Below are 23,622 nucleotides of genomic sequence, written 5' to 3'. Positions count from 1 at the left end.
TAATGAATTTCTTGCCTTTTACTGTTAGAAAAAGAAATGACGGAGGGTAGAGGCTTCATTCAAAGGAGATCCATTAATGTAATAATAGACAGGCCAGAGACTAAAGCCAATAGGATTTACGGGGAGTTCTGTACAGTACTTAGCTACATTAACCCTGTTATTTGCTTCTTGCTCTCATAAGCACTAGAACTTGGGTATACCAGGAGTTCACAGCAAAGCAAGCAACACGGTATTGCTCACTGCTTCTTTGCCCTTTTCCAGCTGTTATGCAAGCAGGTGGACACCAACTGATTCTAGAGGAGATACCAGACTGGGATACTGTAGAACTTATGGGGACACTGTATTTCACTGCAACATCTTTGACCTGGAATTTGCCAGGTATAAAGTCTCTCATCACAGCCTCTGATTAAAAGCACTTGCACTTCAAAGTGAGCACTTCCTAAGGCATAAACAGTCTGAGTTCTGTCAACATTAACTCCTCTAATTTTGCATTACTTTATATTTGAGATGTTTTAAAGGGCACAGACAGAAAGAGACAATGGCTCTTAAGGCAATACCTGGGAGAGCACAGTCTCATGGCCTTCCCACAGGCACCAGCACAGAATTGTAAGAAAACTTGCTAGACTTCAATCCACAAAAGCATTAGGGCATCCTTTTTCCTTCCCTAAAATATACATTTCCTATGCTTGGCTCTTTCGGAGTGGTTTTTGTTTCTTTATCTTTTTTTCCAGCTCCTCACCTTCCCTGGCAAGTCCAAGAAAATATCATTGCCTGAAGAGATGCATTATATACATACATATGTATAATAATATAATTATTATATATATATATACACATACACACACATACATACCCATACAGTATATAATATATAAAATGTAGTACAGTATCTCCTATAGACATGATGTGTATGCTATGTAATATAATGTAATAATATGTAATATAACATTGCATATATGTAATATATGTATTATTTATAGGATATAAACTGGGGGAAGGGAGGGAAGCAGGCAGTTGTGAAGAGAAAGCAGAAAGCTGACCAAGCAAAAAGACATTTCAAGCACCACAGTGTGGTTGGTTTGAACTTCCTGAAAGGAGGGAGACAGACCAGTAACTGGAGGGTTCCAGTATTGCTCCTTCTGGAAATTTCTTCCAACAAAATACATCCTTTTTTGTCCCAGTCATAGACCTATGTTATACTATTGCCTGCTGAATCTCCTCCACTGCTGCATTCACTCCCTGCTTTATTCCAAATCTAGATTAAAACTGAATCAACCTTAGGTTATGCAGCTAACAAGAGTAGAGCCAAACTGGGTCCAACTACAGTGAGGGAAATGCAATGCAATAAGGACACTACAATATAGAGTAGAAATAGCAAAAGTTATCTGCATATATACGTCAATTGTGCTTTTGTCCTTTAGGAAATGATGTTGAGTTGGATCTACTTTGTGAAGAAGCTAGAGAAGCAGTGTTAAAATGCTTACACATTTACAGGTTCACATTCTCTTTTCCCTTGGTTTTCAGTCAGAAAATTTACTTACATTACAAAAGTATTAAAAATATGAGGACACAGTTGGCTCTTTACACTTTGCTGTCTCTCAATGGAGCTCTAAATAATCTTACTTGTAACACCAGTGTGTCTTCCAGATAAGAATATATACACATCCTTTTCCAGAACCTGTTACGTGTTACCATTCAAAACATCACAAATTCATATAGAACTGTGACTCACATGTAGTTCTAACGATTTGATTTTAATTAAAAGAACAAAATTCCTGGCTATCTTGCATTCTTTCGACTTTCAGAGTTTTCTGTGTGAAAGATAATCATTTCAAAGTCATTAATATTTGAGGATCAATCCACACATACCCAAACTGGAGCGCCAATTTGGCTTTTCTCTTGGCCATAACAATATCTAAAAACATTTTTGCATCATTAGACGCAGCCCAAGGGTACAGAAGGAAGCCAGCATGGCTCTAAGGACAGGGTTAAAGCTGACCACAAGTTATCGTTACTAATATTCAAGATAACAAAACGTAACACTGCTTATTCCTCTTCCCATCTCTCTCAGTAACCAGATCTCGAGGCTTCCTTTTTGCTCCTGACTTATCAACACCTCAATCTCAACATCATTTAAAAAGAGCTACTGACCAAGCAGTTTGCAAGTAGTTGTATGCCAGAACACTGCTACCCAGGACAATTCTCAGTTTGGCCCTCATTTAGTTACAGAGACATGGAATTGCTGGGGCTGGAAGGGACAAGCTTTGAGGGACACAAGGCTTGGGGTCTGAAGGAGAAGCAGCAAACAAGACAAGTTGCTCTTTTGCAACAGAAGGGGAAAAACACACAAATTTGAAGTAGACCTTTTGGCTTGGTACCCATTCCCCAACCGCTACCTGTGATTAGTTGCCATGGCACTGGCAGGCAGCTGGGTATTTGAAGGAGTAGCCATTTGGACAAAGTTATTTACATATATATTCATTTTAATATGTGAAATAACCACCTGTTCTTCAAACTCTCCCTCATTCTTAAGGGGATTGTCTGCCCCACAGATAATCACGGCTGTTCAAGTACAACTGAACAAGCAGGCTTGCTAGCCTGCAAGCCCTCTCTGCAGTGACTCTCAGCCAGACTGCTGTGATGAAGTCAAATCAGGAAAAAGAAAACAGCAGCAGCAAATTATTCCAGTAGTAACTCCAACTAAATTGCCACACAGCTTTTAGGGTTTGACTAATTGTCTCATTAAGACACATTTCAGATCACTGAAATGGATCTCAAGTATTTTTAATCACTGAAAAAATTGTAACACTGAGAGCTTCTCTCCCTCCTCTCCTCAGCACTGTTTGCAGCGGAGAGCACACAAAGGCTCCTGTGGATTGGAGCCCCACGGTTACACAGTTGGCAGTCAAATGGTATTAATGGCACAATAACACAATACAACTAAAACAGTTTGCCCTTCAGAGTAACCATCTCTCGTAACGTGATTAAGCTTATCATGTCCGTTTCCTTATGTTTTGCAAAATGCTCGAAAATCTGACAGTTTTTCCAGTAACTTCTTCATAAGGGGGGTGGAAAATAAAAAAAAAAAAAGAAAAGCTATCAAGGAATAAATAACAACACTTGATGCGTTAAAGAAAAGATGACATCAGACACGGGCTGAACAGCAGCACGGTTGCGTGGCGCCCAGTCCGCTTCTCACGCAGAATGCAACTCCAAAGGCTGTGTTTGTCACGTTTAATTGCAAATGCTTTATTGAAACACCTAGTTTAGGAGCTTGGCTTGCCCTAGGCAACCTCTGGAACTGATGGAGTGAGGCATCTCCACTGAGCAGTTGAGGTTTCTACTGAGTACGAGGCTCTTAATTTAAGCACTTCAATATTGGTTGAAACCATACAGCAAAAAAAAAAAAAAAGAAAAAGAAAAAAGACAGATGAAGCCTCCTCCTCACATGAGGAGCCTATTTCAAAAGAAACACACTGGCATTATTCAACACATCACTGATACGATCTTGGCACTATTAGCAAACAGAAAGATTTCATAACTGACCATCTCTCCCAATGGCTACACACATGGAGCAGCAACACATCCCCCTTACCAGAGTTACAGGCATTTACCCAACACACTATCAAACAGAAACCAGCAGCCACTTAGTTTTCAAGCAGCTTCTTCACAGAAGCTTAACACAAAGCAGGCACAGCTATTGCTAGGAGAGGTGTACGCTTCCATGTTGGTCAGTCTGATCAGAAAGCCTGCAAAGGCCTAGGAACTGCTTTGTGGAGACAGAAGCAGTGCATGAGAAGGAAATCAGTCCTCACAACTACTCAGTAAGAGCTGGAAATATATTTGAGAATCAATAGGATGCTTTGCTTGCGTTAAAGTTACTGCACAGTGATAACCATCAGCCTTGTATAGGTGCACTGCTGGTCATGTACTTGCCAATACAAAACAGCACAAACCTGCATGGTTCTCAGTAAAGTTTAAAGTTCAGTAGTGGAACAAAGTAGAATTACTTTAATAGATTATTATTTTTTTTAAATGATCAATGGTACAACAGTTAGATTTCCTTCCTGTTCATTTTGCCTATCAGCCATCCAGAGGTTACATTAAATGTGGCAACAGCCACAGTTTCAGTGCTTCATTTTTACACACAAAGAGCCTGGGACCCACTTGGTTGAAGCAGGAGGAAATCACTTCTCCACCTCTTTCATCTGATACTGAGATAACAACTTGGAGCCACGGAGATCTCACTTGCCCATTTTCCAGTTCTCCAATAAGAAGTGCTGCACAACTTACCCGCGCTGCACTCCACAATTAGCGTCAGGAAATGTTTTCTTCCAATAAATTCTTTCAATTTCTATACAAGTTCTTATATACTTAAAATATTTTTTTAAGAAAGAAACAAACAAACATTTCCGATTTCAGCAGTCCCTTTAAACCATATAATATGGTCCCTTCGTACCATATAATAACCTCTCGGTTATTTTCAAGTAGTTCTGCTCCAAGCGCTGGGAACGCTTCCTATCAATGCCCACATGTGTTAGGAGTGGAAACACCCAAGAGAATACACGCAGGCTTCTTCTGCTCTGTCGAGGAGCATATTTACAAGAGTCATTTACTCAGGATAGGCTCACTCAAGTGAGAGACAAGGTGCATTACTAATTTAAGATGAATTTGGAACGTGGCCATTCAAATTTCAGTTTCGATCGATTTTGTAAGGTAGTTTTAAGAAAAGAGAGAGTTATTCTGCACCCACACATAGGCACTATTAGATACATATTTACCCACCTATGCACATAGACATACCTATACTCAGGAAAAACCAAAGCCTTACACACCAGCGGTTTTCATCACAGGCTTTGAAATAAATTCTGAGGACAAGAATATGCCACAGAGCTCTCCATTTACTTTCCTTTGGCTTTTGTTAGAGAGATAGGTACCACAAAGTTACAGCCTACACGAATCTGTTGATCTCACACGTAGCACAGTATTGCACTCACAGTGGAAAAACACAGTTTTACTGATAAGTCTGGAGAGGGTCCTGAGAGCTGTGGTAGAGACCTGAGAAGTTAAATAAATGAAAACCACACTTCAGACAGCACATCCTTATGTATCTTTAATACATAAGAATTCAGGCAAGCGATGAAGAAGAGAAGGAAGAATATTACACATACATGTTTTCTTGCTGGCAGCCCCCGCAGATGCTATTTACGTCCAGTCATAGACTGACATGCAGACTCAGATCTATTTTCCCAAAGCCCGTAGAACCTTGTCTAAACAACAGCTTCAGAACGTGTGTGTGTGTGTGTGTGTGTAAATAAATTAAAGAATGCCTGGTTTATAATGAGCAGGGTGTACTGTGGTATAAATAGCGCAGAATGCATTAAATAAACACTGTCACATATGACCAGATATCTACTAAATGAGCACATCACGGGAGAAGTTAATTATCTAAGTGTAACTAGGAACCATTTAGAATCACTAGAGATTAAGCTGCTTTATTTCTGTTTATCTTTCCTTCTGAATAGGCAGTAGGCTGTTGCAATGAAGAGACTCCCAAAGCAACACAGAGCTTCAGCTCTTAATCAACCATAAGACAACAATAGTTTGAAATTCTGATCAACCAATAATTTTCCCACAAGTAATTTCAGACAAAATATGCTGGCATGAAATAGCATTTAGGATGTAAATTTGCAATGTATTTATGGTTCTTCTGATACTTTAGGCTGCTCAGGGGAAGGAAGATGGCTTCCATGGCGTATTTTATGTATATACTTTTGTCAGATATATTACACCAGAAAAAGTACACTTTGACTTCTTCAAAACTTATTGTTAGTGTCAGAGACTAATATCTCTGGAGTAAAATATAACTTTACTGCATTAACAAGACTTTTCTAGGCTTCAAAAGCTACGGTGTTTCAGCCCAGATGCAAAAATGTTAGGCCTGATAGAATGGGATTCTGCTTGGGCCATGACACTCACAGGGAAAACCATCCTCTATCCAACCTTCAATCAACACTGCAAATGTGCTTCAGTTAACAACGCTTGTGCAACCCACCCCAACACGTAGAACAACTGATGAAGAAATATTCAATTACATAAAATTCTTGGAAGTAAGACCAAGCCACTCCCTTTAAGTTACTTAAGTACGCTTAAAACCTGTAATTATATATAGCAATAAATATTTCATCTTTAACAAGCCTATAGGGAGCAGTTTGCTAAACCTTTATTTTCAGTTGAGAGGAATTATGAACAGTCATTTTATCATGTTCTGAGTAAGATGACTTTATCCCTTTGATACCCACAGTAGTGGATACACTTATTTGGGGAAATAGTGTATTTCCTCCCAGGGCTCTCCTCATCCGTAGCCCAATGAGTAGAGGCATAAACCCACATCCAGAAGGAGGACACAAGAGGTGCATATTCAAGCACCTTTCTACCATGCAGAGGGCAGCATCAGAGCTGCAGGGAGAAGTGCTGAACATCACTGCCTTTCACCAAGTCCCCGAGCAGACACCTTTAATTTCACTGCAAGACCATGAATGTCAGAAAGTTTACAGACAAATGCATAGGAAGCAGCAAAGATTTCTGCAGCTGAAACTGTATTTCATTGTTTCACACAGCATCTTTAGCAATGACAACAATTGTTTTCCCTTCTAAGTTCATTAGGCTTCCATTTGCCATTAATGACTGCTCACTTAAATATCACAAAGGAACCGCCTGGTGCACTTATTAATAATTGAAAACTTTGGAGAAGTCTGTGAAATATTTTCTGTTAAAGCTGATAATTTCTAACATATTATTTTTCCCAAATAATTTTTCTTTTTGTTCTCTTTGGATCATAAGACATTTTAAATAACAGCATTAGGAAAAGCACAATCTGAATTAATAGCTGAGAAGTACCTAAAAATCAGAAGCAATTTGAAATCTTGCATAAAAATGCAACAGTTTGAAAGCAGGCAATATTCATCTGTTTCCTTCTTTCAAATATGTTCGATTTCTTTCAGTCTGCATGGTGTTTCCTAACACCTTGCAACGATGATCAAGAAAACAAAGGCACTTAATTTCTATCCTTGGTTTGCATACGCATTTCTTAAATCAGCAAAGTCCCCCAGATAAAGCCCTTCGTTGCTTCACAATTGGACTTTGCAGGACTAAATGATCAAAAGGAACACGAAAATATCAAAAACTCAGAACTAACAGGAATCTTCAGTGCCTTCTGGCTGTAGTTACTCTGCTCGTGACCGTTCAGCACCCAAGAAAGACAGAAAGATGCATGCAGAACGGCCCCCATCTGCAGATTTGGTGCACTAAAACGTTCTGTGCTTTCATCAGCACAGAAGGTCACCACAAAAAGTACTGATCAGAGATCCAGGACCTGTCATCTTGTCCACAGAGACAAAGGGCAGGAAAAGCAGCAGCCCAGCACCCGTCCCTGCCAGCAGATTTTGCTGATGGGGATGAAGGCTGCAGCTGATTAATGGCAAGGCATTCCCCTCCACTCACAGAAGAAGAAGGGCTTTTTAGAGCTGTTTTTAAAAAACAACCACCAAATAAAACCATACGTTTTCCCACCATCTTTCACTCAAACACTTCCTTGCCTTCTCCAACTGTTCTCACACTACAAACAGCAGTATTTTACATCTTGAGAAGCCATTGCCGACAGCTTACATCAGAAAGCCACTGTGCTCAGCCCTAGGCCTTATGGCCCCCAGCAGCTCTGAGAACAGCACAAATCCCACCCACCCGAGGGCAGGACGAGGTGTCCAAGCTGATTCCCCCCAACCCTGTCTCTTACCTTCCTGTAGAAACACCAGCAGCTGGGAGCCTGCAGCCTCCTGCTTCTCCGGAGCACCTTTCCCAGCAGCCAACATCAGGTTCCTTCGCTGCAGTTTAACTCCACAGCTCTCATCTCTTCAGGACCAAAATGGCGGGCACCGGCCCTCAGGAACCTGGGCAGGGACCTCTGCCCCACCATGAGTCACCAGGGGCCCAGCTACAGCCCTCCTTTCTGGGAAAAACAGGGATGTTTTCAACAGTGACTGCAAAGGAGATAGCATCAAAGTAAAGCTAGGAGTTTGGGACAAACCCTTGAGCTTTAACCAGCCAGCATTAGGCAGCCTTTAAGTGGCCACTCCCACACAGGCCTGTTCCATCAGCCATAATTAGGCAGCCACCTGAGGAACTCATTAGCACCTGGTGCCCTAACGGGCTTCCCCACGCTGCTACTCCAGCACTGACTGGTGGAGTTGTCCCTAAAATTACATCCTGCTGAACCAATACACAGGTCAATAGCAGACCTTTTTCTCCACCTTCAAGCAGGCTTGTTAACTTCATGACAATTCTGCATCTTCTTTTAAGGGGACTTCCAGGCTGGCTGTGGCTCTGGGAAGCCTGGTCTGGTGGTTGGCAGCCCTGCCTGTGGCAAGGGGGTTGAAACTAGATGATCTTTGAGGTCCTTTTCAACCCAGGTCATTCTACGATTCCATGACTTTCTGACTTAATGTGATTTTTGAGTGTGCCTGCATTTCATGTTTTACACAACGTTCACAGTCACGTGTGCCACTGGCAAAAGCTAGATCAAGCAACACATGGCTGCAACATGTCTAATGGTATCAGTAATCAACAAGACTGATGTGAGGAATGGGACTTCTCTTAGTGCACACTCCTTTTTGGCATACATGCATGATGTCCTGTCTCACCCCCAAATACAAGGAAGTCAATTGATTTCATATTCCCTGCACTCTTGCTTCCTAGTAATACAGCTGTGATTGGGATGCCAGCACAGACAAGCTGCAGAAGCCTATCATACTTCAGTTCTTTGCAAGCACTTCGCAAAGACAGTCTGGTTGTTGGTTATGTAAAAAACTGTCAGCTAGTTCTAACAGTATTTTTTCTGTGACCAAAGACTTAACCCAGTCTCACATATCTCTAAAGACATGTCCCTCACATGTCTCTAAAGACAGTTTAAAGCTGTCTTTAGAGAAGCCTGCACTCATTACTGATAATGCACCTATTACTTAACAACTCTGTAACTTTTATACAAGGGGCTATGTTGTAGAATTCTGCAAATAGGTGTATAATCCATGCATTTAGCTATTTACAATACTTTACAGGCTTTTGAACAGTTACTACCTGAAAGTGCATGCAACAGTAACGATGATTTAACAATGCTGAGCCAAAATGTTAAGAGAAATGAAGTCCTGTATTGAAATTGGAGAAATTAATTCCAGTCCAATCCTCGTAATTAGAAAATTCTGCTTGAAAGAAGTGTGAGCACTTCTAGTACAACCTCAATGTTTTTATCACTACTTTTAACCCAGTGGTTCTGAGCAATTAGCTTTTTCCAGTCCAAATGCTGTGTGTCTCCTTTGCCTCTGAATTTAAATAAGCTACTACTGGGGAAACAAGCAGAAACCATAACAAATGAGCTGCCCTAGCATTCTCATGAATGGATACTAACGGCAGCCTTCAAAGGAGAAACTGTCAAAGAGAACAGGCATAACAAAGAATTTCTTTCTTACATATTTTATTGTTTTGTTTTGTGGCTTTTTTACATTCTCTGATGGAATTTTTATGCAACTATTATGCCACAATCTATGATACACAATGAAAATGGAAACCTGCCATTCGCCACTTACATTTCTATGTTAATTTTGTTCTGCATATACTGTGGCATAAGTGCCTTTATCATATTCCATGCAGCACTGACCTGCTTTATGCAGACTGAGAACACAATGAATGGTGCCAGTGATATTTAGGCGCATTCAATTATTGCCACAGAAACACGGATTCATAGAAGCACTAAAATACTTTGGGTGATGGTTACTGCCTATCAGCATCATGTTTTGAACTGTAGAAATGGACAGGAGACAATCTTCGCTGCTGTCAATTGCAGTATTTTCCAAGTTCATTAGGTTTCAAAAGATTGAATTAACTTCAATGTTTCAATGACAGAAAAAGCCCAAGGCAACCACCCTAATTTAAAAGGATGCTACTGATTTTTCATAAACATTAGACTAAGTTTGGTTCTGGAACACACATAAGCACCTTAGCACACTGATTTTATGCTCTGACAGGAGGATTTATTTTATTTTTACCATGCTATCTCCAGGCCAAGTGAAGGGACAGCATGAGGAGCACATCCCCTTTTGGTAGCCTGCTTGTACTAACAGCAGGTGATCATAGCTGAAAGTTTTTAATAGTGCTTTCTACTTTGACAAGACAAGATGCTTTTCAGCATCACTTGACTATTTTCATCAAGCATAAACTGTCAAGCCTTATTATGTCACAGCCAACACAGCAACAGCAGGGTAGAACTTATTTCCAGGAACAAGAGCATGTCCCAAGAGCACATTCAGGACAGGGAATTGGAGATGGAGGTCTCCGCTACGTGTTTTCCAGTCACTTGTTATGAATGGATCTAGCACAACCCTTAGGCACTGCAGGGGCACAGGGCCCTCACACAGCTTGCTATTGTTTCCTGCCTCAGCACAGGCACAGCCATTCCTCTGATTCCTGCCACACCCCTTATTTTCTTAACTGCACAGTTCCCTCTGCCATCCTGCAGGAGGAAAGGACAAAGTCTCTCGCCACTATCCAGGCTGTAGTGTTGCAGAAACTGCAGCCAAAAGGCTTGCCTCCCCCCCCCCATCCCAATTCTCCTGGAGCAGATGGAGAACAGGACATCTGACAACACTAGGTCTTACACTGAGAGGGGAGTGGAAACCTATGCCCACCTGCTTTCTGGCACTGCAGATGAAGCTCAAGCAGTTTGAGATCACCCTGCCACACAGTGTCTCCAAAGCAGCCAAGCACTCTCTCCTCTCTCCCTAGAGTGCAACCATCCCCTTGCTGTCCCCTGCCACAGACCTTTTTCTCATGAACCTGCTGTCCCTCAGCTGCCTGACAGAGGGCCAGCCCTTAGCGGAAGTTTCCCTTTATGTCCATACTGAAAATAAATGGCAATTGATAGCCTAACCACCAGGTAAACACAAAGGATCGACAAAATCAATCACAATTTAAGATAAATATACAGCATGTGCTTTTGGTCAATCAGCAAATGTAGCTTGCCCACCTTCCTCGACATAAAAATGGGTGAATAAATCAGGAACTGGCATTTCAGAGTTGAATTAACACCAGCAAGGAAATTTGAGGGAGTGATTAGAACTGGACAAAGCAGAGAACCCAGTACTTGCTGACAAATGCACATTTCTCACAGTCTTTTTACAGGTGCTACCAGGTCAAAGGTGGCAAATCCTTGTACTTTGGTGAGGGAAGGAAGTCATCCAAAATGAGGATGTTCATAGGACCCTCCAGTTTTCTACATACCATAATGCATCAAATCAGGTATCCAAAGGAAAGGAAACAATTGGTGCTGTCATCTCTTACTTTGAATTCATTTATCCACCACTTTGCTGCTCAACTCTCCTGTTGATATGCCACTGCTCTGACAGCTGTGGTCAGCTCTACTGTGGTGCCTCTATCTTATATCCAAGTAATCCACACCACTTCTGTAACCACCCATAGTTAACTGACTTTGTAATCCTGACTCCCTGCTTTGAGCCTTGTCACAGCAGCTTACCATCTCTTTCCAATACCCACACTCAGTGCATTTCCATACCTAAGTAATCCATTAGTGTCACGGTAGCAACTTTGCTTTTTGCTTTCATTATTCTTCTCCAACATGTCTAGAAACAACTGTCAGTCGTCACATAATGCATCTTGTTTCTTTAATGGCTTCCGAACTCACTTTCCTCTTTTTTGGGATGTGCACAATTGCATCATGTTGTCCACGCCTGCTCAACTTACAGCAATTTGAAAACGTCCACAGTCAGAGATGAGAGCCTTTCTGATCTAGACTCTCCTTGTCCCAAAGATTTCCCCATCTAAATAGAAAAGTGACATAAAATGGTGGAAGTTGTTCTTTTTTGTTGTTTTGTTCTGTTTTTCTTACAAACTGGGAGAAAAGTGTAGAGCAATGAAGTTAGCTGCTGGATCCTTACACGATTTCTAGCATTCCTCCCGTTCACTTTTAATTCTTTGTTTGGCTGCTGAAATTTGAGACAGTTGTAGATGGAGATGAGTCAGCGTCCTGCAGTTAGAATGTCTTTCCCTCAAAGGCCTCCAGGTTGAAAGCTGTATCCAGGAACCTTCTGAGCGACACCAGATGTGTGTTCTTGTTGCCTGTGGCAGCTGCAGCAGCAGGCTCTCGGCCAACATACCTTTGTGACAAAAGGAATTGGGCAGACAAATGAGGTAGGAAGAGAGATTATTCTGACACTAACAAGTATGGCAGCATGCTGCTAAATGCATTTAAGTCAACTCAGCACATTTGAACAAATTATTATCAATCTTTCTTAAATAAAAATACAATCAAATCTAATTTGTACCATCAGTTATACCTTCCAGTCAGCTTCCACCTCTTTCTCCTTCACTGCACCTTCTCCCCATCCCACCTACAGCAGACAGCTACACTGTCTCATAATTAGATAGCTTGCTCTTGGCAACGAAATGCTCCTTCAACAGCTGCACACGCAGATTCAAGACAATCACCTGCAGTAAATGCAAAGCTAACTGAATGAACGTAGTTCTTACAACTACTTTCTCCAAAAGCCCAGAATGTAGATGGAAATTATTAAAAAAAGACAGATTCTTAGACAAAAGAGAAAAAGCCAGAAGAGTTAAGCACTGTGCAAAGTAGTAATAAACAGAGCTAGATGCTACTGATTTACTTTCAGCACTACAAAGAGGATCAAGATGTTTGTTATGTATTTGAAAAATAGTTCTCTAGACTCCTCCTCCTTCAACCAAGAACCCAAACTCAGAGTTTTCTGATTTATGGACAGAGTCTGCCTTCTGCATAAATAAAATCCTCAAGTCAAAAGTCTGCCAAACAAACTGGACCAGGAGATGGAGCAACTGTTAAAAGTCTCATACCAAATAGGTCGAGTGTGGTTCACAATAGTGCGGAAACGAGGTTTGACATAATCGTAATATCCACTGTTTTTGTGTTCCTCCTGACACCAAACTAGATCTGCGCCTGGATACTTTTCGAGTTCTTCTTTGAGCAGGTCAAATGGGAATGGTGAGATCTGGGAAGAGAGATTTGTAACTGGAAAAGCTTTCTCTTGTATGGCTTTTGCCTCCAGTAGTAAAACTTTTCACCTATCGTGTACTATAACCAACTATTGTAATTAACTATTTAGTACCACACTAATTGCATGTATTCTTTAAGGTAACTCATATATCCTTAACTGCTTTCATTCTGCCAGAAGTGAATATGTACATATTTTGTAGTTTCACAGATATGAATGGAATTGGCTTATAGTCTAGATTTCCTGCATTTCTCTAACTCTTCCAGTAAAAGAGCTGCCACAATACGTCTGTAATTAGTCAACAACAAAATAGCTTCAAAGTGTTATTTGTGACATTTTAACCTAGCAGACTGGATATATAAGTTTAAGGTACCACAGTACTGTAATATTCATTTTGTTGTTTGGAAAACTCACCAAACCTTCTTGTTGTCCACTACGCCATTGATCTGTTCCTTCCTCAAATGCCATGAGGATTAGGATAGTATATTGTAAGATGCAAAGTACCATAAGAAAATCAGCTCCCACCATCATCTCTGGCAAGTGCTATCTTTAAAGGCACAGCAAGCTCTTGCTAAGAGTCTCCCCAGTGTCTGTCTTTGGAAGGATCAGGGAGCTCACCTGCTCAAGTCTGGTTATAGCTACTTGTTTCTCCAAGTCTTGATTCTTCCTCTCTTTCACAAGATCATAGTACACTTTTCCTGTACAGAAAATCACTCGCTTGACCTCATGTGGTGCTTGAGCTGCCAGTCCATTCTCAGGAATCACACGTTGAAAAGTGGTACCTAATTAGAGCAAGAATTAGAAAAGTGCTCTCAGTGGAAGCGACAATGGAATAAAGTAGCACAGGAAATGTACCTCCTCCAAGCAACTGACAGATTGCAATGGTCATTGGGTTCTGCTACCTCTCTGTTCTCATGACTTTTCAGACTGGCTGCTGTGCTAAAGTGAATTCCAGTTTCTAGAGTTAAAAGACTGTCAATAGTTAGCTCTTCCACTCGCAAGATGGAGAAATATATTAACAGAGAATTATATTTTAGCTTTGTGTTGTGCTTTAGAGCTTTAATTTCAAGTTGATTGGATAGCTGACTGTCCTGTTTTCAGCTGGGATGGTGTTGATTTTCTTCATAGCATTTGGTGCAATGCTGTACTTTGGCTTTAGGAGAAAAACAATGCTGATAACACACTGATGTTTTAGTTGTTGCAGAGCAGTGCTGCAAAGAGCCAAGGACATTTCAGTTTTTCAGCTTCTCATGTCGTCCTGCCAGCAAGGGGAGTAATGGAACACAAGGAGCTGAGAGGGGACAGAATCAGGACAGCTGACCTACACTGGCCACGAGATAACCCATGTCATACAACACTGTACAGAACCATCACACTGAGAAAGATGGGTGGGGGGAATCACTGCTCAGAGACTAGCTGGGCATTGGTCAGTGAGCAGCAAGCGATTGGCATCGTGTGTCACTTGTTTGGTAATACAAGGACTGCTCTGAAAGTAATGCCTCCTATTTTTTTTAATGTTGGCCCACAAGATTAGAGGTAAATTTGGGCAGTACGGCATTAGAGTTTGTACCTTTCCACCAATATTACATTTTGCTGCTGTGTGACAGGTGGCAGCAGAGGGGCAGTCTGGCAAAATAGTGTCTGATATGGAAATGTATACGAAGCACATATGTGGAATTGAATTCCTCCACACAGAAAAAAAAAATGGCACCCACTGACATTCATTGATGTTTGCTGAATGTTTCAGAGACCAAACAGTGGAGATGAGCCCAGTGAGGGATGGGTCATGCATTTCAGCAGCCGCAACAGCAGTGCAAAAGACAAGCCATGCTCTGGATGGCCACTCGTAGCTGTCACACCATGAAATGAAGAGCATTTCAACAGCTCATCTGTGCAAATCAGTAGACTAGGACCAAGGAATTGTGTACAGAGCTTGCACAATATGCAAGTTTTTCAGGATCCATTGGAATGAATACGAGGCTGAAGGTGACAAGTTTCTTGGTTCACATCATTACCAATGACAAGATGTGGTGCCACCACTACAACCAGGAGTCAAAACCGTACTCCATGGACTGGTGACAAGTGAATTCCCCACTGAAGAAAAAGATGCAGCCCTCACGAGGTGAAGTCACGAGCACTGTTTTCTGGGACAAGAATGGAGTGATTCCTCTGGATTTCCTGGAACCTAGGCAAACCATCAACTCTGTCTGCAACACTGTGACACTGACGAAGCTGAAGGCTCAAGTCTAGAGTCAGGCCAGAGGAAGAGACAAGCTTGTAACACCATAAGGTCAGGACCCAGTTGCCAATCTTGTCATACCACACCCACCTGTGTGCCCAGATTTGTATAGTCCAGATTTGTCGCCTTCTGACTTGCATGCGTTCGGGCTAATGAAAGGTAGACTGCATGGGCAACATTTTCTGAGCAACAATGCTGTCACAACAGCCATGAAACAGTGAGTTACCTGCACTGGTGCAGGCTTTTACAAGTGCTGTGTGCAGGCTCTTGTTCATCTCTAGCAAAAGCGTGTAGATAATGGTGGTGACTATGTTGAAAGTAATGCCTTGGAGATGAGAATTTGCTCCATCAAATAGTGTTATTGTGCTCTTGGTAACTGCTGTAGTTTCCACATAAATAAATGGGAGGCATTACTTACAGAGTAATCTACATATATATATAATTACTACCATAATTAGTATTTTTCCTTTTTTGTCTTAGTAAATATGTTTTATCTCAACTTCGTGGTTTCCTTTTTTCCAGTTTTCTCCCCCACCCCACTGGGAGGGGAGAACAGCTGGGTGGTACTTAGCCACCTGCCAGCTTAAACGACAGCAATCACCTTTCACAGTGCAACTAAATATGGTAACTGCACAAGTATTTAGATACACACACACTGCCAGCATATATTTATGTGATTTAAACCTCTGTTTGAGAGCTAAAACAGCATTAGCTAAAGGAAGAATTAGCATAGTATTGATCCACATGTGTAAGTGATAAGATACAATTTCAGATGCATAACCTGACTGCTAGCTGTCTGTTCCTCTATGGTATCCTCTCCCAGGAGAACAGTTTGCTTGGGATATAAGAAACTGGAAGGTATGGAAGGCAGTAATCCTGCACTGGCATGAAGGGGGACTTGAGAGTCTAGAAATTCCTTTTCTTTGGTCCTTGCTGTGATTGATTAAAATTATTCCCACATTAACCAGCTGCAAGGTAGCAGACAGCAGCATGACCTCCCAGCCTGAATAAGCACACCCACTTAATAGGAGAATAAGCTACTGTTTGAAGAACCATTTATCTTGGGGGGGGAAAAGCAGCAACACAAACATGAAAAAAGGAACTGATTTATGTCAGAATTAGCCTGTCTCACTCAACAGCAGAATTCATCATTAAAAAACACTGAATCTGTGCTTCATTGGGCCAGCTGTCTCAGCTTTCAGTCAAAACCAAAGCAAAAAGTGAGCTGAGAGTCAGCAATGCTTGTTGCTGTCAACAAGACAGTAGAAACATGAGAGTAGTCAGAAATGGATATTAGCTGCGAATTTTGGCAACTACTGAAGGTTATCCTCCTACCCCTGAAGTAGAGGGGGCTCTCATTAAACAGAGACAAATCACAATGCCCACAAGATTTCTAATTTGACTCATTCCAAGAAGTATTTGAGCAGTAACTGAAACTCACAAATTTATTTGCTTGAAAAGCAAACTTTATTCACTTACAAAAAGGAGATACTGCAACACTTTCATATGTTTATGTACTATGCTTTGAAAAACCTGAGCAGATATTTTTTTTCTGACAGCAATTAAGATACCAGCTAGAATCTGAAACAGACCACCACACCTAAGCACACTCACTAAGTATGAGCAATTATTTTTCATCAATTACTATGCTTCCCTCATGCCACTCTACTATATTCTAGACAGTGCATGGTAAGACCTATTCCTTCATTTTTTGATGTTACATCTGCAGTGAATACATCATACCTGAAGCTGCTGTTGGTGCCAACAGCAGCAAGAGAGTAGTGTATAGCTCTGAACTCACTATAGCAATGAACTTAGTGTAGATCTCTGGTTTGACAACTCAGACCCAGAACTGACTGCAGCAATAAGAAATAGAACCTTAATTCTTTCAAATGGACCACCTGTTATTACAGCCCATTCCTTCCTTCTATGGGGGGCAGAAATTAGAACAATCCAAACTTTCACATTTAGGGAAAAAGAGCAGAAAGATCTAATAGTCTATCTACTAAGGAGAACATCCCTATAGAGAAGAGAATGCAAAATCAATGGCTGGTTGCTAGATAACCTGTTAAATGTCTGTATCCAAATGCATACTTTTCAGCCAAAGTCTAGGCTAGAGCTTGTTAAATCAGCTCCACAGAAATTAAGCCAAAGGAAAAAGACACACTCCCCAGAACAGACTCTCTTCACATTTTCAATCTGACATATAACTTGGTATAGCTGATTATTTGTTCATAATACTTTAGCATCACTTACCAGACACCATTTCATCAAAACTGGATTTAGCTTCTGGATGCCTCAGCAGTGACTTGGGTGTCAAAACGATTAACTGTAAAGCAAAAAAAAAAAAAAAAGCCAGTGTTGAGGAGCAGCTTTATCTACATTATTATTTTCAATATTTTTAATAATATTCATACAAAAGACACAAACTGAAAATACTATAAATCAAATCAATATGAATAGCAAACAATAAATTTGTGGGGTTTTTTTTCCTGTTTTGAAAACCTATGGAGTTTAATAATTATTCCAAAGATTTGGGTAATTCACTCTCTATAAAGATACTCAAAAACCTCTGCTTTATGCCTCTCTTTTAAGAATGACATCAAATCACAAGCTACAAACCAGTAAAATATCCCACAGTTGTATCTTAGTCTTCAAGTTATAAAGAAGCCAAATGGCTTCAAGTTAATAGAGCTTTCTCCAAAAATCTGTGTTTTAGGAACTGTGGCTGAAATCAGGTAGCCTCTAAAAGGATTCCAGGTAACTGGCCTTGAAAAGAAGAAATAATTGCAATTCTATCCAATTTTAGCTATAAGCAACATCTATAAAGGTTAAAAATCTCAGAGTGATGGAGCGCTTTGGCCAACTCTTCCATGTGAGACCAGCTGGGAGGATGTATTCTGGGAAAACTCAAGCTGAGCTTCCAAGTTTTCTCTTGCTGTTCCATTAGCCACTACTGCAGTCATGGTAATGCAGTGACACATACGACAATGCCTTACACTATATGGTTATCCCAGTCTAAGCATGGACGAATTTGCACTTGTGAATTCCCCATAATAGTAGAGAAGAACACCTCCAAAAGAGCAGAGGGAAAGGGTCTGGCACTGGAGTGGAGAGAGCATTATGACTCCAAACACAAAGAGCCTGTTTTTAAGATGGCAGTCAGTGCTTACACAAATAGACACAGGTTTTTGAAGCACAAGCAATTGAACATGCAGGTTGTAGTTATGCTACCTGTTAGCTATGCAGTATCTTGACAAACCCACCTGATGGACCGCACAGTCATAAAGAAGTAAAGTTGAAAATACAGTTTCAGACTTCTAGTGAGAGTTAAGTTTCACTCCACCAAACTGAACACCTTCAACCTGTGTGCAATTAAGGCTTTTCACCTTTTGTTTTCCTTTCACCAGTATGGCATATGCAAACAAAGATCCCTTCTTTATACAACAGTTAATAGACCTAAAGTAATGAAGTCCATTAGAGTAACTCTACCGGTTTTCTGAATGGCAGCAAGATCTGTCTTCTGAGGACATGGAAGTAGTTGGCTGGAGTTGAACAATTCACCACAATCCAGTTGCATTCATACAGCTGGGAAACTTCAAACTGTTCGGTGAACTCCTGAGGGAGATATTAAAGCCATTAGAAAAACATCTAAAAAACATCAGGAAAAAAAAAAAAGCTTGAAAGTCATCTTTCCATTTGTGACTCTCACCAACTCCCCTTCTCAGAAAACTCAAATAGCAGAGCTCTGCTGAGATTATATTAGCTTGGGAAGCATCCGTATGAAACACTGTTGTTTTTACTTCTTCCTAGAACTATATAAAAATAAAGGCAAAACATTTCTTTTAACTTCAGCAAGCTGGGAAGTGCAGGAAGGAAGGGTGAGGAGAACTAGGACTTCAGTAGGTCTAAGGCACAAACTAGAACCCTGTCTGAAAGATTTAGAACAGTAATTCAATTTTTGTCAGTATAGTTAACCCTCTCCCCCCCCCCTTTTTTTTTTTTGTAGGTGTCCTGTCCTCATCTTAGTACATAAATTTCATATTTTGTATTTATTTTATACATATGTTTTATATACATATACAAATGCACATATGGATATAGATAAGTATTTATGTAGGTATAATAATCTCAATATAGACTGATACAGCATCTAACACAACAATGTCCTAGTTTACGTTATGAATTCTTATTTAGCTCCTATGACAATATTTACAACTTCCTTATTATGTGCAATTAAATTTGTCCTTAAATGTACTGAGTCAAACAGGTCTTTATTCTGCCAGTACACTGGCAAAAATCACCTTTACATGAAAAGGAACATTGCTTTGGAATTATCATTACTCCAAAGGTAACAAAATCAGGGCTAAAACTGAAATGCATACATTTATTTTTCAATTGATGAACTTTTCAATTAATTTTTAACAGTGCTTCTTAGAAAACCCACAGGGGGAAGTGGATGCCCAGTAGCCTGTAGAGTTACGTACTTTATCTGTAGAAATGAATGATCAAACTATGAAGGTCTAAGCTGAATTAAATTTAGAAGCTGCCCCTACTTTCATGCTCCCAGCAGTACAATTTAGTTCCAGTGCAAAAAGCCAGGAGTAGTTTCACACAGCCTCCTTTGCTAGAGGCACTTATTCACAGTATGCACAGCAATATATACAGGCAGAATCACTGGCCCTGAGGAACAGCCGTAAAGAGATCATGCTGCCAGAGATTAATTGTATATGATCTCATCTTTGAAATGAAACAGCCTAGACTGCGCACTCCCATTATTTTTACTGGGATCAAGTTAATGTTACATTAACTCTTGCAGCTAAATCTTATCCCACTTCCCAGCCAAAAAAAAAGGATTATTCAGTTAAAAAAAAAAAAACTCAGATTTTTTTCTTCTGTGGCAAATAATGAAGCACTATTTGTGGCAATAAAATGAATTTTCTGATGATGAAGCCAACACAACCTGGGTCAAAATAAATCTCTGAAAAGTGAAGAGCAGAAAAAAAGAACAGGGCTTTTGACAAATCTACTTACTGGATAAGCATCAGAATCGTCATTGCTCATCTGCAGAAATCTTTCAGGCCTGGCTGATGAATGCTCTGGACCCTGGTAATCACATCATTTAAAACAACATTAAAAAGCCAAATCAGCAGTTAGACATCAGTTTAGACCACTCACTGTTTAAGTACTTCCATTCACCCTTGCAGCTCTACAACACGCTGCACATCCGCCCCCAAATCATTGGTAGCAGCAGTGAGGAGATGAAGGACACACTGAAGGACTGCAATTCTTTGTTCCCCATAGAACACTTTCATAGGAGAAGGCTAGATTTCAATGGATTTCCAATGCTTTTAACTATGAAAGTGCAGTGGACATACAAAAAAAACCCTTGCTAACGCTGGGCAAAAATGAGCAGGAGAAAAGTCAGGAAGAGAAACACTGTGCTTCAGCACACTGTAGTGTTTCTCACTTCTTTGGGGGCAAACCACACCTGTATGCAAAGTTAGCTGCTGATGGTCTTTGCTATATTAGCAATCAAATTAGGCTCAGGATCTCTCAGCATTGTTAAGTGATCAGTACAGGACAAGATAGCCTTAACGAATGCTTCAGCTAAAACAGATCAAAATGCATGTAAGCATTATCTGCCAAATTAGCCTGTGATTAATTACTGCCTCAAGAGGTATTTTACATTCTGCCAAAGTACTGTACACTCACATCTGCTTTCTCACTAGAATAAAATAGAACAGAATAGAATAGAACGACTCAGGTTGGAGAAGACCTTAAAGATCAGCGAGCCCAACCACGACCTAACCATACTACCCTAACAACCCACAGCTAAATCATGTCCCTGAGCACCACATCCAAACGGTTTTGAAACACATCCAGGGATGGTGACTCAACCACCTCCCCAGGGAGCCCATTCCAGTGCTTAACAACCCTTTCTGTAAAGAAGTGTTTTTTGATATCCAACCTAAACCTCCCCTGGTGTAACTTGAGGCCATTTCCCCTCATCCTGTCACCAGTCAGAAGAGACCAGCCCTGCTCTTGCTGTAAGCACCTTTCAGATACTGGAAGAACAATAAGGCCTTCCCTCAGCCTCCTTTTCCCCAGACTAAACAGCCCCAGTTCCTTCAGTCTCTCCTCATAGGGCATATTCTCCAAGCTCTTCATAAGCTTCATTGCCCTTCTCTGGACCTGCTCCAGCACCTCAACATCCTTTCTGTACTGAAGTGCCCAAAACTGAACACAGTACTTGAGGTGAGGCCCCACCAATGCTGAGTACAGGGGCAGAATGACTTCCCTAGTCCTGCTCATCACACCATTCCCGATCCAAGCCAGGATGCCATCAGCCTTCTTGGCCACCGCACACTGCTGGCTCATATTCAGCCAACTGTCCATCAGTATATCAAGGTCCCTTTCCATCAGGCAGCTTTCCAGCCACTCCTCCCCAGGCCTGTAGGGTTGTCTGGGTTGTTGTGACCTAAATGCAGGACCCGACACTTGGCCCCATTGAAACTCATACCATTAACCCTGGCCCATCAATTCAGTCTATCCAGGTCCCTCTGTAGTGCCCTTCTCCCCTCTGGCAGAAGAACACTCCCTCCCAACTTGGTGTCGCCTGCAAACTTACTGTGGGTGTGCTCAATCCCCTCATCAAGATCATTAATAATGATGTTAAATAGAAGTGGCCCCAGTACTGAGCCCTGGGGGACACCGCTCGTGACCGGCTGCCAGCTGGATTTAACTCCATTGACTACAACTCTTTGGGCCCATCCAGCCAGTACCCAAGGTAACTTCTTTTAACACACAAATATTGTTAGATCCATTTTTTACTAGCAAAAAGTGCATGTTGATCATGGACAATATCAGGAATAAGAGGTGTAACAGAATGTTATCTCCCCTCTCACGTCCTCATTTGTAATGGATGAGAGAAAGCTGTGAGAAGGAGAATGCAGCGTGCTTTTTATTTATTGCTAATGCTGGCAGTCTTTGCTTGTTCAGTTACTGAACAGTAACTGCTAGGACAGACTTTCATTTTGGAGACAGTCTCCAAATACTTCAACCTGAAGACAAACTATTACATCTCTCAACTCCCTCCATGGCTTCTAAGCTCATGATGCTTTTTTCATTGTGTGTCTTTGTCTGTTATTGTAACTCCCCGTGTCAAAACATTAATGCACACTCTTCAAAATCACTACTAGGACAGCTAGTAGTTTACTTTGATTCAACACATGATTCTCTCTGCTTTCAAGCACAGGATTCACTCCATGCACTAACAGGATTCAAAAGAAAAAAACAGTTTATTCACTGAAAACATATGAGCAACACAAACAGCCATGAACTGTACCCTACACAAGTACTGTTGAAGTCTGTCTCCTCTTTTGAGATGCTAAATAATGCAGTTATAGACGTGTTAGGGCTTGTGAATAAGAAGCAGAAATAACATGGTACACAGTAACAGTATAATATTGCTGTACCACTGCTTTACTTGTCTATTTGCTGTAAAACTATAAAATCCTATACTGAGTACAGTCTTAACACATACAAAAACATTGCTTCACAACCAATCTGAATGGAGAATGCTGGAAGCTGAGATGTTACTCAAAAACAATTACAGGAGTGACATGGGAGGCTTCCCTAACATACCCACACACACGTTGCCCCAGCAACAACTTCAATTCAGAACCTCCGTGTTCACATCCATCTTTGATTTCTCTGCTGACACTGTCAGTCAGATTGCCAGCGACAGCTACGTGGGATGGAGTAGGGTTTATTTCTATTGTGACCACCTCTCTGGTGAATCCATTAGCTACTTTCAGATGAGCCCCCAAGGAGCCATTTGGCAGCAGAGTCTTTCAATCACAGCCAACTTGCCTGTGCACACATGACCTAGAGGTGAAGGGATCCATATCCCATTACGAACCCTTCCCCAAATCATTCTGTCCCCAGCACTGCAGCTAGAGAGAATAACGCTCCTGGAATGGAAAGCTCCTCTGTGAAGGCAACAGATTTCAATAGCCTGGTGGGATTCTTAAATATTCTAAAAACACCTGACACTAGCAGCAAAATAAGCATGTTTCAGAAGTGCTGGGCAAAACTTAGTTGCCAAGTGGCTATGAGAAAAGAAAGACTAATGTACTGTAAGTAGCAGAGAACCAGCTCTTCTCAGCTGAGTGCTTCTCTGCAGAGAACCATACTTCCTGCTGAGGGCACATTCAGGCTGTCCCTCCTGATTCATTTAAAAAAAAGAAAAAACATACGTATTTATCAAGTCTCTTGTGAAATGCA

At 41.0% G+C, this 23,622-nt stretch overlaps 1 protein-coding gene across 10 annotated transcripts in view; it reads right to left on the bottom strand.

Annotated features, from left to right (window-relative positions):
* Positions 1–9,509: 9,509 nt before the first annotated feature.
* Positions 9,510–23,622, bottom strand: part of OGDHL (oxoglutarate dehydrogenase like) — a 54,512-nt gene continuing 40,399 nt past the window's right edge. For all 10 annotated transcript variants that reach the window (NM_001199544.4, XM_015287997.4, XM_040702330.2 and 7 more), the window contains 6 exons: positions 20,368–20,439; positions 18,826–18,951; positions 17,590–17,662; positions 13,713–13,876; positions 12,937–13,091; positions 9,510–12,221 (listed from right to left, as the gene is read on the bottom strand). In NM_001199544.4, coding sequence (NP_001186473.4) covers positions 12,098–12,221; positions 12,937–13,091; positions 13,713–13,876; positions 17,590–17,662; positions 18,826–18,951; positions 20,368–20,439 — 714 coding nt within the window. In that variant the 3' untranslated portion in view covers positions 9,510–12,097. The remainder of the gene's footprint in view (positions 12,222–12,936; positions 13,092–13,712; positions 13,877–17,589; positions 17,663–18,825; positions 18,952–20,367; positions 20,440–23,622) is intronic.

This window comes from Gallus gallus, chromosome 6, assembly GCF_016699485.2.
Source record: "Gallus gallus isolate bGalGal1 chromosome 6, bGalGal1.mat.broiler.GRCg7b, whole genome shotgun sequence".
NCBI classification, from domain to species: Eukaryota; Metazoa; Chordata; class Aves; order Galliformes; family Phasianidae; genus Gallus; species Gallus gallus.
This window is presented reverse-complemented; position numbering and strand designations above follow the sequence as displayed.